At 44.6% G+C, this 14,391-nt stretch overlaps 1 protein-coding gene across 2 annotated transcripts; it reads left to right on the top strand.

Moving 5' to 3' along the window:
* Nucleotides 1-554: 554 nt before the first annotated feature.
* Nucleotides 555-13,807, top strand: LOC121539492 (zinc finger MYM-type protein 4). Of its 2 annotated transcripts, XM_041848032.2 has the most exons (26): nucleotides 555-848; nucleotides 1,872-2,358; nucleotides 2,666-2,749; nucleotides 2,907-2,956; nucleotides 3,141-3,305; nucleotides 3,461-3,852; nucleotides 4,033-4,210; nucleotides 4,357-4,569; nucleotides 4,853-5,000; nucleotides 5,489-5,604; nucleotides 5,914-6,282; nucleotides 6,599-6,749; nucleotides 6,885-7,045; nucleotides 7,753-7,915; nucleotides 8,064-8,180; nucleotides 8,298-8,489; nucleotides 8,748-8,893; nucleotides 9,187-9,307; nucleotides 9,541-9,750; nucleotides 10,722-10,816; nucleotides 11,086-11,242; nucleotides 11,493-11,644; nucleotides 11,991-12,105; nucleotides 12,238-12,471; nucleotides 12,643-12,766; nucleotides 12,957-13,807. In XM_041848032.2, the coding sequence occupies exons 1-26, from the start codon at nucleotides 813-815 to the stop codon at nucleotides 13,186-13,188; spliced, it is 4,608 nt and encodes a 1,535-aa protein (XP_041703966.2). In that variant the 5' UTR covers nucleotides 555-812; the 3' UTR covers nucleotides 13,189-13,807. The 2 variants fall into 2 exon arrangements, with proteins under 2 accessions (XP_041703966.2, XP_041703967.2); XM_041848033.2 differs by lacking the exon at nucleotides 2,666-2,749.
* The last annotated feature ends 584 nt before the right edge of the window (nucleotides 13,808-14,391 follow it).

Below are 14,391 nucleotides of genomic sequence, written 5' to 3'. Positions count from 1 at the left end.
TCAGTGCATCTTTTTTGGGGGGGAGGCAGGATTTTTTTTTTTTTACGAGCATTTCACAATCTGACATAATGGCAGCTTCCCTTTTGGGTTTTACATTGGATATTTGAAACATGTTCATGGTTTTAGTTCGATTTTTAAGCATTTTGAACGAAGAGCCTTTTGGGAGCCAAATGAGCCGGCTCTTTTACGTGAACGGAGCCAAATAAGCCGGCTCACCGAAAAGACTCGGAATGCCCATCACTACCCAGACCCACTGGGTTTGCCTATCTACTGTACATTTATATCTGCAACGTTCAAGCTAGTAGGGTACCCAAATAATCAAAATAAGTGCGAAAGTATCGAATTGATCTTAACTGGGAAAAATTAATAAAGTGTCAACATTGGCTATCTACCTATAGAAAAGAGAACGAATTCAGATAATATGTACAATGTGTATATACTGATTTGTTACATTTAATGTATTGCGTTACTGAATCAAATTACCCACGACCATAGACAGATGATGCGCCCATCTATGGACCTTTACGGTACAGCCATACCAGCAGAAAGGGATAGTTCGATATGCATGCAATTTCCCATTGAAAAGCTAGCAGCTACTAAAACATATATTAGAATGCCCCCTCAATGACAATTATTTCATACACATTCTGCAAATCATATATTTTCATGCACAGCGTGAAGTCGCTTTTGCACGGTCTCTAACAATAACATTGTGTACAGTGCATCCTAACTAGTTATTTAGCTAGGTAACGTTAGCTGCAAAAAGCATCACCCCCCCTCCACCTCCGAGAAGAACAGCGCGCGACCAAAACATGGCGGAGTCAGAGGAGGCTAAACAAAAATCTCAGGTGAAAATATGTTTGCAAATAATTAAGACATTATTATCTTATTAACTACCCACCTATCTGTTTCTGCTCAGCGTTGTTACAGCTAGTTTCCTGGCTAGCTTGCTAGATTTTCCTCAAGTGCATGACTATGTAGCTTAACGTTACAGTAGCTAGAGTTAGCTAGCTATCTAGCTAGGTTAGCTATTTTAACCTAGCTAGCTAGCAGTGTTCGTTGAACAATCAATCCTCATATCAATAAGGGGCTCCAGTGAAAATAATATCACAGTTCTGTCTAAAGTATAATGAGATTGCATCCCTGTGTGAGTATAACGGCTTATGTCATGAGGTCCGAAACTGTATGGCAGTCCAAAACCGCAGGCCAGGGTCGCTGGTTCAACTAAGGCCCATTGCGGCTATTTGAGTAGTTACTACAGTCACTGACCAGAGGTCTGGGCCCTCATGGCACAGGCAGGAGTGTGCTTGCTCTGTATGCAATATGGTTTCTGGTTTAAATTCCAACCAGACCATTCCCCCTCTATCGCTGCACTAGTACGAATAATGTCATCGCTTTCTACACGGGTTAAAATATAATTATTAACTGTTCGAGCCCTGAATGTCGATTGACTAACAGCCGTGTTATATCAGACCGTATACCACTGGTATGACAAAACATTTATTTGTAGTGTTCTAATTACGTTGGTAACCAATTTATAATAGCAATAAGGCACCTCGGGGGGTTGTGGTATATGGCCAATATACCACATCTAAGGGCTGTATCCAGGCATTCAGTGTTGTGTCTTGCATAAGGACAGCCATTAGCTGTGGTATATTGGCCATACACAACACCCCCTTGGGCCTTATTGATTTAAATATATGCTATTTAGCAGAAGCTTTTATCCAAAGTGACTGTCATGCATGCATACTTTTTTCCCCTTATGGGTGGTCCCATGAATCGAACCCCCTATCCTGGCATTGCAAGCGCCATGCTCTACCAATTGGGCTATAGAGGACCACACTTTTTAACCAATTGTCTCCTCCCTACAGCATGAACTCCGGCTGTCCAAGGCTTTTGATGAGGCGGTGAAGCTCTCAGCCCCCACAGCTGGTGAGTCCCAGCGACAACACACTCCCCTGTCAACAAGATCTCTTTGGAGCAGCATCTCAACCGGACCAGTCTTTGGAGCACCAGAACCAGTCGGACGTCCTGACGTTGACCATGATTTTAGCAGTGATGATGAGGGGAATGTATTCCCTCACATCTCTCATCCTACCAGTACCACCTTCTCCCTGGCTGGCCTGGGACCGGGCCAGCCAGAGGATGAGCTGGATGGGGTTCCTGTGTTTGGAGCAGATGAGGAGGAGGAGTGGGACATAGCCCTGCCCAAGGTGGCGCTGGGTGACGTGGAGTCTGACAGAGAGTCAGGCGGACGGCCGGCTGGATTGTCTGACACACGACGTGCAGAGACTCAGGATGATAAAAATTCAACTGACAGATTCCTTGATGCAGTCTCACTTTCCAATGTTAGAACAGGTTAGAATGAAAACATGATGCCTAGTCTGTTGGCCTGTGACGTTCCTCCTCATGCATTTCTTACTCATCACCAATATAACTTTTCTTACTTACATTTCTTACTACTTAAAGGAAAATTCCACTCAAAAACCTGGTATTTGTTTCATTAGTCCACTGTTGAAACAGTCCCAAAATGTTTTATGCATCTGTATCAACAGTGGACTAATGAAACAAATACCAAAATATATAGTTTTTTTTAGTGGCATTTTCCTTGGACTTAGGCCTACTTCTTGTGCAGTGCTTAACAACAAAGTCATTCTTTTGGCAGCTTCTGAGGAGGCTAGTCAAATGCAAGGAGAAAGCCATCTTTCGACTAACCCCTCTCAGTCCCCTTCACCAGATAACAGCTTGGGTAAGACTGCAAGCAACCTTGCCCTGCTAGTTATAACTATAGTTTCAATAAAGAACATGATTTAGCAAATGTTTACGCTTCATGCACATGGTATGCACATTATTAGAGCTGTGCTAATGATGATTCCATTAAATGGCCTTTTCTCAATTTCTGTCAGATGGAGGAAGACAGAATCGGTCTATTGCTGGGGGATCCAGCCGTCAAGAGGTCTGTATTGTGTATGACTTTAGTATACCGGTAGTGTAAGTGGAGAGGGGCAGCAAGAAAGAACTGGCAGAGAGCGCGAGAGATCTCAGGATAATTCCCTTTTGCGGAATGCTTTTATGAACATAACACTTTTTTTTTGTGTCGCCTTCATTCATCTATTTCGTCCGTTTACCCTGACCTCCAGAGGTCAGAAAATGTGTTCCAGAACCCAGTGGTGGGGGACAGAGAAGAGCCCCCCATCTCTCCCCTCATGAACATCAAAGATGAGCCCATAGATGAAGGATATGACTGCGCCCTTCTACCCTCAACACGGAGTATCAAGGAGGAGCTGGACAACACAGCTCCTGAGGTCAGCCAATGCTCCCATGCCCTGCCTTAGATGTCCCCTTTTACAACATATTGATATGATGATTCTGTTATGCTATATTATTGTTGCTATATTATTATTATTATTATTATTATTATTATTATTATTTCTCTGTTCTTATTTGTTGTATGTTACAGGAGGAGCTGAGGATTAGTTCTGTCTTTTCTGTTGGTGGAGGAAATGCGTATGGCTCGCCCACTGCCGCTCCCCAGACCTCCACCTCCATATTTGGACCAGGAAGAAGTCTAGTTCCACAGGGGCCAACGATGACCCTCAGGAGCCTGGCTCCAGTGCCCCAGCCACCCCCTCCCCAGCCCCAGCCCCAGCCCCAGGCCCAGGCCCAGGCCCCTAGCGGCTCCAACCCAGCCAACGCAGTGCGTGTGTCCTGCTCTGGCTGCTCTAAGATCCTGCTGCGCGGTCAGACTGCCTTTCAACGGAAAGGATCCACCCAGCTCTTCTGCTCCACTGTCTGCCTCACTGGGTTCACCCTGCCTCCCATCAAACGGAGAACCTGCTACCAGTGCCTAAAGTGAGTCACTCAGCTACTGACTCACCTCAACTCAACTCCAACTTTCTATCATTCTACTATCATCCGATTCCCAGTGTTACTGTGGTGGTGCACCAAATAACTTCCCCGTTGTTCATAACTGTATCGCTGTTTATAACCATTTCATCTCTTTAACTCGTTTATACCTCTTAATTTCTTCAGGGAGATTGAGGACCCCAAGGATGTGATCAGTGTGATTACAGACAATAACCTGAAGGATTTCTGTAGCCAGTTCTGCCTCTCTGTGTTCAACCGCAAGAGGAAACCAGGGACTATTTCCATGCCTTCTTTCCAAGAGCCCGCCGCCCCGACATGCAGTATGTGCAAGAAGAGCGACACGGTAAGGGACAAAACAGACAGCCACTGGTTTGCCTAGTTCACTCTCATTTCTAACTCAACCTCAGGTGAGGTTACATGAGGAAATGTTTGATTTGACTTGATAATCCTGCCTGATTTGGTAATCCCCCACCCCCATATCTCTCTCAGATTCAGCACGAAGTGACTCACCAGGGCTCCTTGCACAAACTGTGTAGCGATGAGTGTTTCATGCACTTCCGCTCCTCCCACAACCTGGTCATAAACGTGTGTGAGAGCTGTGGCGAGTACTGCGCCAGTACTGACAGGAACTGCCGGTCGCTCCGAGTAGAGGGCGTCACCATGAAGTTCTGCAGTCGTACCTGCATTAGCACTTTTAAACGGGTAAGTACGTACAGTCAGGTGTAAACACAGACAGTCCTCCATAGAAACTGGAGTCCACTTTTAAAAACTGTCTGGCCTTGATTGTCATATGTACTTTGAACTTCTATCAGGTACAATCAGAGGAGGATGGGCCTCCCCTCCAAGTCTGGTTCCTCTCAATGTATCTCTATGAATACATTATTGATGTTATGCACATTTGTCTCACTGAGTCCCCCTGTCCCACCTCCGCCATCATCAAATCTCTTCTTCTTATCAACTCTTTCCCATTGTTCCTGTATGACAGACGACCACGAAGGTGATGCCGTGCGGTCACTGTCGTGATCTGAGACTCATGTCTGACATGGTGGAGAGCACCGATACGGATGGCAAGGTGGAGCTCTTCTGCAACTCCATCTGTGTCAATAACAGCCGGCCACAGAACGACCTGTCAGGTAGCACTGACTTTACCATGGTATAAGCGGAAGTCTGCAAAAGTATTTTCATTTATCAATATTTTAGGCCATATGTTGTCTGAAATCTGTTTTGGACTGGTATAATCTTTTATGGAATGCATCTGCATGTCGATTTAGTCCAATAATGATTACTCAGAGAGTGGGGAAAAAAACCCTGAAGTTGATTCTTGACAAGGCTCGGTCGGGATTTATTTTCCGCAAGCCAGCAAACAATTAATTGTTTCAACCAATATTTTGCCATGAAATTGGTTTTAAATTGTATTTGCAGTGGTATTAAAAAATGATTAAATTGTCTGATTTTGACCTGTTGAATTGTTATGGAATCAGATTTTTTATAGATATCTACTGTTTATTAATGAACTGTTTAAAGATGGCTTGTGGTAGTCTCAGCCCATCTGTGACCCCTTGCTGACTAATATGCGAAAAATTGCTATTCTATAATATGGTCTCTTTGTTGTCACAAACAGGAACGGCATTCCCTTGTACCTACTGCAAAGTGAAGGCTGTCTCTCAGTACCACCTGGCCATGGTAGATGGCAGCATCCGCAACTTCTGCTCTTACACCTGCGTCAAGACCTTCCGGGTATTCATTGATTAATTGGCTAAATGGATCAAAACAGAATGTATATTACATATGATCTGTGCTTTCTATGTGTGTATATTAGACTGTTCAGTCTCTGTTAGGTAGATTTGAGAGGGATATGATGTATTTTTCAGCATGCATTTAGGTTCACGTTAATTTTACATAATTGCACATATGCACAACCAAACATAAAACGTAATGCATACAATACAGGTCAAATTGAGAAGATGCCAATCAGCCTATATATAATGGATTCTACGGAATGCATCATGTTTTTTTAATGTGTTCTCCTTTGATGTGATGTGGTAGGAGGCCGAAGGCAGCCAGCCTCCCCCCCAACAGGGCCAGATGAATGGCTCCTCATCCACTGCTCCTCCCATGGTGTCTCCATACCTCCAGACCCCTCCAGCACTACCCCAGGGCTACTCCCATCCTTACCCCCCGTCCTGGGTCCCCACCACTGGCCGCCCGTACGCGCCAACCCAGATCTCTGCTCCACCTCTACCCTATCGAGCCGCCCCAGGCTTGGCTAGGGCCTATGGGGTAGGGCAGCATCAACCAGGGCCGCCCATGGCCCCCACCTCCTCCTTTACCTCCGCCACCAGTGGACCTGTGAAACTCTCCTGCCATCAGTGTCCTCAGCAGTTCCGCTGGAAACCTGAGCTCTATGAGTACAATGTAAGTCCCTCTCTCTCGATCCTGTACCTTGTTTATTACATTTGAGGTGTCATGGGGATGGTAGTTTTGTGATGGGTATTGTAGTTTTGTCTATTGTTCAGACCCTCCTTCGTGTGATAGTAATTGTAGTTTTGTCTAATTCTCTGAGCCCTCCTCTTCAGACGGGGGTTGTAGTTTTGTCTAATGCTCACACCCCTCATGCCCTCCTCTTGTGATGGGGGTTGTAGTTTTGTCTAATAATGCTTTTCTGATGGGGGTTGTAGTTTTATGTCTAATGCTCTTTGTCCTTCTGGGCTCTTGTGTTGTGTTCCTTCAGGGTCGCACCATGCAGTTCTGTTGCAAACTGTGCTGTGTTGAGTTTAAGAAACGGAGTAATATCAAAGTGAGGTGTGAGTACTGCAAACTGGAGAAGGTAGTCAAAGAAGTCATCAGATATGACCTCATTGACCGGCCCTTCTGCAGTGAGAGTGAGTACCAAAGCCCCTTTCTCGCTTTCTCCTAGTCCTTTTTAACTATTTGTCATAAATAGAACAATGATTTAATCATTTATGTTTTGAGTATAATATTGTACACTAACTGTCTGTGTGTGGGTGTTGTAACAGGCTGTAAGCTGCTTTTCAAGCACGACATGAAGGGGCCATGGCGGACGTGTGCCTATTGTGCAGACATCAGCCCCAAGATGATCCACAACCACTTTGGTGGCAGGATGCAAGAGTTCTGCAGGGACGCGTGCATGTCCAACTACACTGTTCTCTTCTATGAGGTCAGAGCCAGAAGAATCTTTATGCATGTTGACCTTTATGTATGTAGCAAGCATTTCAGAGGAGGAGTGCTGATTTAGGATCAGTTTTGCCTTAAGACGACAATGAATAAGACTGCAGGGATCTGATTCCTACTCTTGTTTTAGTTTTTTACCCACTTTTTCGTGGTATCCAATTGGTAGTTACAGTCTTGTCCCATCGCTGCAACTCCCGTATGGACATGGAAACACAACCCAACCGAACCGCACTGCTTCTTGACACAATGCCCGCTTAACCCGGAAGCCAGCCGCACCAATGTGTCGGAGGAAACACTGTACACCTGGCAACCCGGAGTCAGTGTGCACTGCGCCCGGCCCACCACAGGAGTCGCTAGTGCGCGATGGGACAAGAACATCCCTGCCGGCCAAACCCTCCCCTACCCTGGACAACGCTGGGCCAATTGTGCGTCGCCCCATGGGTCTCACGGTCGCGACAGAGCCTGGACTCGAACCAGGATCTCTAGTGGCACAGCTAGCACTGCGATGCAGTGCCTTAGACCACTGCGCCACTCGGGAGGCCAGGACTCCTACTCTGAGTCGCTTTATGAATACATACCCTGATCTCTCACTCTCTTGATTTGATTACCACTTCCTGGGACCTATCTATGTAGCCCACAAATGGCTGAAGTCCTTTGAATTGCTGAACTGTTTGTTGTCCTTCCCCTACCCAGATGGCTAAGTGTGAGTGCTGCAGACGTCAAGGGAAAATGAGAGAGCAACTGAAGTGTTTTGGGGCAATAAGGCACTTCTGTAACCTGGAGTGTGTTATTCAGTACTGCTATCAGACCTTCCAGCTGCACCCTCGGACTAGCAACGGCACCACTACTACACAGGGTACTACTAAATTATATACACATTTCTCTTGAAAACTACTACCTGGTTGGATGACCAATCGCTGCACCTCAGTTTAATGATTGACTTAGGCCTACTACTCAACATGTCTCTCCTCCCCTCTTTCCTTCCCTTCTTTCTCCCCCTGTAGGTCCGTCCCAACCTCTATTCTCCCTCTCCAAGCCAGCTCCTGTCATTGCTGATGTTGTCTCGTTGGCCACCTCTCCTGCTGGCCAGCCCCATGCTACGGCTGCCACTGCCCTCACAGGTAGCTAGCACACTTATCTAGAACACTGGCTAATACTGAGCACGGTTAAGACATTGTGAATGAGTGGTCTAATAATATAAGCTTTGTAGTTAAGACTGGTTTTTGTTTTGCTTGCAGGAGCTCTTCCTACGTCTAACTCTCATGGCAAGAGCCTTGGCGATGCGAGTACCCAGACGGACGCCATGAGGATCTCAGCCCGCCGTCGGATCATGAAGAACAAGGCCATCATCTGTAAACCCCTCATGCTGGACCAGGAAACCAGCTGCCAGATTCAGACGCAGGCAGCAGAGAAACCAATGGCACCCATGGGTAAAACAACAAACTAACATCTGTGATTTTTAGAACTTGATTCTTTAAATTATTGTAATATTTTTTGAACAAACTAGCTACTTTTTAAGATGTCCCGTCCATAAAGTTATTAATAATATCTTCATTATATTTCTATGGCACCACCCTTCCACTGAATTTGTAAATCAGACCTTCCACTACATGTACATAGTATGCCCACTTGGTTTAAAGGGTTAGTAATGATCTCTGATTGTCATCTCGCTCTCGTTGTTGTTGTAGGGTTCACAGAGACTGGGTTCACGTACACAGAGAACGGGGAGAAAGTGCGGGTGGTTGTGATGCCCGTTCCTGTGCCAGTCTTCATCCCAGTGCCCATGAACCTGTACAGCCAGTACACTCCTGTGCCCATGGGTATCCCTGTGCCTGTACGTCTGCTCTGCGTCCTCGCCTCATGCCCACATCCACTGTCTCTTTATATGCCTTAAAATAGAATAGATACTTTATTTTCAAAATTTCAACGGGAATTACCAGGAAGTACCCATCTCTGGTGGCCTAAACACTCACATGTCCCCCCACACACACACTCTCATGTCTTGGGTTGTTGTACTTCTGAGCACCCTACTAATACCCCCACCATGTTTCATTGTGTGTTCTTTTAATGATTGGTGAAGTTGGCTGGTTAAACCATGTTTTAATGTTCTCTGTACCCTCTGTTCAGGTCCCAGTGCCCATGGTAATACCCCCCTCGTTAAGCCGCTCAGAGCTCAAGGACAGGAAAGACGGTGTCGCATCTCAAACCATGGCCGAGCAGGAGAAAGACAAACCTGTCTCCCATGGAGGTGAAGATAATCATTTTTACTCTGAGCTGCGGCTGTTCATGTATGAGAACGTTACTGTCTATCTTTATTGTTGCTTGAACAGGTCTCTCTTGCATTTATCTCAATAATGAGACTAACCTGTATTAATAGATAAACACTCTGTTAGAAAAGCAACCTGTTAAATGAAAATCACTGGTGGAGGATCTTACTGAAGGGTTAGATAACATCTGTCTGTGTGTGGTGTTTATCCACAGACCAAGGCAGCGCCTACAGTGGAGACCTGGAGTCAGAGGCTGTGTCCACCCCCCACAGCTGGGGTGGAGAGGCTGTGTCCACCCCCCACAGCTGGGGTGGAGAGGATGAGTCTACAGCCAACCCCCAGAGAGGGACAGAGGGTCCTGGCGACCCCCCCAGCACAACCTCCTCCCCCAACATGTTGGACCTGGAGGCTGACTACCCCCCTGGTGAGAAAGGCTCTGAGAACAGCTACATTTATGTTCCCAGGTTTTATTTAGTGAAAAATATTTATTAAACATTTATTTATCCAGTTAAGAATAAATTATTATTTGCACTAGCTAGGTTTCCATCCAAATAATGCGAATATTCTACAATCCGCATATAGAAAATATGCAAATTTTCCCTCCAGTGGTATGTTTCTACCAAATGGACTTGTTGCGTAAATGTTTTTGTGCGTGATGACAGTGCACACAAAATGTACTTTTTCGCTTAAGTTTTCATATACCGAATGAAAATCAAAAGTTTGTGTTTTCATCACATTTTCAACTCTACTGATAGTTCTGTCACAAATTGTTGCATTAAATAGCAAATGTGCCTACTCTGGTCTTGGCACCTGCTCTCTAGCCAACAGCTCGCAGATACAGTGCGGGTAGGATGTGCGGTTTGTCTAGTCTACATGATGAGATTATTATGGATAAACGGCAGTCAAGCATCGATCATCATGTCACCAGAATAAGACCCTCGATATTTATTGGAAAGGAGCATCAAGCTCATCACCTTGCACATTCACCACCCTGTGAAGTTCATCATAAGTTATTTCATCTGTAGCCTAATAAACTGCATGGTTTCCCGAGTCGTAGTGGGAGGACCACACACCATATCATCGCGTGACTCCAAGTTTATTGGTTATTATATCAATATTTGCGCATAATGGTGTTTACACCGACATTTCCCACATAATTAATTTTACCGACATAAAAAGATCCCACCATGTCGAACGAACAAATTATCTGTCAGCATTTATAAAATTACACCGACACTTCCTGTTTCCATCACAGCTGTTGTGATTTTTAAAAAATACGATATGACTTTACTCGCATAAAAACTGTGGATGGAAATGTGGTTAATGATGAACTTGCAAATTCCCACAGATCACATTTGTATCCCCTGTATAACTGTGTATTCAATGCTATTTCAGAGTCGTTTGATCATGCTGCAGTGAAGGGGCAGAGGCTGACTGTACAGGCCACAAGACACAAGAGATCCAAAGATGGCTTACCTCCCAGAAAACGGGTATGTCTATGCTGTCCCAAATGGTACCCTATTTCCTTTAGTGTGGTTACTGGCCCGATGCTATATATAGGTAACATAACTAGTTAGTTAGGTAGTATGGCCTCTGTCACATCAGCACCATTATTACTATTGACTGCAATAGGGTTTCATTATTAGATAATGATATCAAAGCTATTATACAGTAAAAGCAAGTTGTTTCTCCTCCTACTACGTTGTTGGTCCAAACCTTTGTCCCTTTCCCTTTCTGTGGGCGCTTGTCTGTATTGCAGAGTCGTAAGCGAAGTGGGACTGTGAACATGGTGGAGCAAACTGTTTCACTCCCTCCTGCCAGATCAAAACTCCACCACAAGTACGGGGTGAAAGCCTGGAAGAATTGGGTGTTGCAAAGGAACAAGCAGTTTGACTGTGAATTTTCCAAAGATCCCTGTGAGTCAATCCTTACTGCACAGACCATTTTTAGATCTTTGCTTATCATGTAGATTGATTGATTCATTGATTTGTTAATTAAAGTGCCTTGCAACATTTCAGATGCCATGCCCAGATGAGCTTAAAATATGCTACCGGTATTCATGTACAGTACCTCTGTGGTGTTCAGTAGCCATCTTTTTCGCTATGGCAGCTAAATCCATTGTTCTCTAATCTGGTTTTCTGTGCCCTTGTGTCTCCCCTACGGCAGCTAAATCCATGGTTTTGAAGGAGGACGTGTTGCAGTGTAACTCCTCTGAGCTTAGTTATGGCCTCTGTCGCTTCATCAGTGAGGTCCGTCGCCCCAACGGTCAGGCCTACCCCGCTGACAGCATCTTCTACCTCTGTCTGGGCATACAGCAGGTATTGAGCCTCCATGTTAATACCTAGTATTTTATTCCATACTTTGTTATCCAAATTACTCATATCTAACGCCATACTATGTTATTCACTGTGGTACCACCTTTTCTGTCTGTCAGTGGCCATACTTCAAATACGGTTCTGTCTATTTTGAGGTTTGATTGCCCCAGTTATACTGATGTGATAGCAGCTAATACTGTTTGCAGCCTAGTACCATCAATAGTATTTGCACTTTTCCTATAGCAACTGCCCCAGGGGCAGCAACATCAATTGTACTTGCCCCTCTGCCAAATATGATATGTAGTGCCTAATGCCTCTCTCCCTCACCATCTCTCATTTGGCTCGGCAGTATCTATTTGCGAATGGAAGGATAGAGAATATCTTCACTGATGTGCTCTACCACAAGTTCAGCATGGAGATTACTATGATGCTACATTACTGGAGACCTACCCTGCTGCCCAGCGGTAAGAATATTTCTAGTCTTCTTCGTTTCTTCTTCTATGCCTGTCGTATCCCTTTAATATCGATGGAACATTTGAAAGGCATTCAAAATGATGACCCATACCTCTGTCCCTCCCTCCACTATCTGTTTCTAGGCTACTTGCATTCCCGTGTGGAGGAGGAGTACCTGTGGGACTGTAAACAGCTGGGGGCCTACTCCCCCATCGTGCTGCTCAACACCTTGCTCTTCTTTGGAACCAAGCTGTTCCAGTTCAAGACCCAGAGCCAACACAGACGTTTGTCCTTCGCCAACTTCACCCACTGTACCAGGGTCACTAAGAACGGCAAAAGCGCCTTCCTGAGGTTTAGGCCTTGTCAGGACACTGCCGGTGAGTTCCGACCTCAATGGTGTTAAAGGCTATCACATTCTATTATACTTTATATATCCCATTAGTAGCAATTAAGAAATGCTTTGCCATATCACAAGCAATAACATCCTCCACAAGCTCCATAATGTGCTAGGTTGTATGTTGATTTATTCTCTTTGTGTGCGTATACAGAGCTGCTAGCTTTGCCTGCCAAGAGGAAGCTGGATGATGAGGAAGGTGACATGGAGATGCCTGAGAACACTGAGAACCCACTACACTGCCCTGTCAGACTCTACGAGTTCTACCTCTCCAAATGGTGAGATTACATAAAACATATTTATTCCTGTTATATTTCACTCTGTTACTGTAGCTATATGACTTGTTTAGATATTGACAATGTTTTAATGCCTCTCAATGTTTCGCAGTCTGAAAAAGAGAAATGGAGAATATTTCTGTAATGGCTGCCTATCGATTCATTATATAATCCTATTTTTCTCCACCTCCAGCTCAGAGTCTGTGAAGAATAGACCAGGCCTGTTCTACTTGCAGCCAGAGCTCTCCTGTCACTCCAGCAGCTCGCTGTGGTACTCTGGCCAGCAACTAGAAGGCGCTGCACTGGAGAGCATGCTAACACGCATCCTGGCTGTACGGGAGGTCCACCTTAATGAGCCTCCACTGCATCATCACTCTACTGAAGCTTCAGCAGCCTCCACCGATGACAACGATGACAGCTCATAGTGGATATAACAGACTCATGGAATGGCACCCTATTCCCTATATAGTTCAGTGCACTACTTTTGAACAGGGCCCATAGAGCTCTGGACAAAAGTAGTGTACTATATAGGGGATAGGGTGCTATTTCAGACGCAACCATGGACATGTTGCAAACATCCACAATCATGTAAAGACACTACGATAAGATACTGTCTGACACTTCATTTAGTTTTTCATAATGTCTTTGTTTCTAGATTCTAGTTTTAGAGGATGAATGGAATCATGGCTAACAAAACATAAAAATACTGTTAATGTTACATTAGTGTCTGTTTGTTTTTCTAATTTGTTACTATAGCTGAACATTTTATTGTGTTACTTTCTACTAATCTGCCTTTGTTCTAAGGGCCCACACAACTAATTCCATAGTATCGATCATCCACACTACTAACTAAACCAAGGTGATCACATAATGTTGTACATAGTTTCGTTGATTTTTTTTGTTAGTTTTTTGTATGGATCCCTCTGTTATGGACTTGAATAAGCAACATTATTATGCAAAGGACATTTCTGTCTGCTCTGCTGTTTGTTCTCTGAAGGGATTAAAAGACAACCTCTGACTCTGAGAATAAAACTCAGAAACCGATTGAAAATGTTCGTTCACTGTGAAAGTCATCAGCATTTAGATTTGAATAATATGGTAAATTCCACCTGGTCCTGTATGCAAATCTGAGTGGAGCTGAGGAGTCGTTTTAATCTGCTTAAGTGTATGATTTACTGATTGATGGTTCAAAGGTGGGGTTATGTATCTCTGTTGTGATGCTTATGCTTTAGCAGTGCAGAGTCATGGGGTACAGTACATTATGTTTTCATGGACAAATAGAAAAGCTAGTCAGACCACGCTCTCGTTGCATGTGCGAAAGGGCATGAGTGGGAGGAAAGAGGGCACTGTACTGAGAGAAGTGGTACTGAGGGATTGAGTGTGTTGAGCGAAGAAGAGTTTGTGTGGGAGGGAGAGGAGGCAGATGGATAAAAGATCAAACTGCAGGCTGAATTTTTATCCTCCTGTATCTCTCAGCCAAGCCAATCACATTGAAACTGGTTGTATAACAACATGTTTTGTTTTCTACACCATTTTCTGATTTGTTTCGAATGATGTAAATTCAAGGATATCATTCTGTCAGTGTCACATCACCTGTGTAAGATGGAGAAGCTGTGACTGTCCTTCTT

The sequence above is a fragment of the Coregonus clupeaformis genome, chromosome 25 (assembly GCF_020615455.1).
Source record: "Coregonus clupeaformis isolate EN_2021a chromosome 25, ASM2061545v1, whole genome shotgun sequence".
In the NCBI taxonomy this organism is placed as follows: domain Eukaryota; kingdom Metazoa; phylum Chordata; class Actinopteri; order Salmoniformes; family Salmonidae; genus Coregonus; species Coregonus clupeaformis.
The sequence above is the reverse complement of the archived record's forward strand: the minus strand, read 5'-3'. Positions and strand labels throughout refer to the sequence as shown.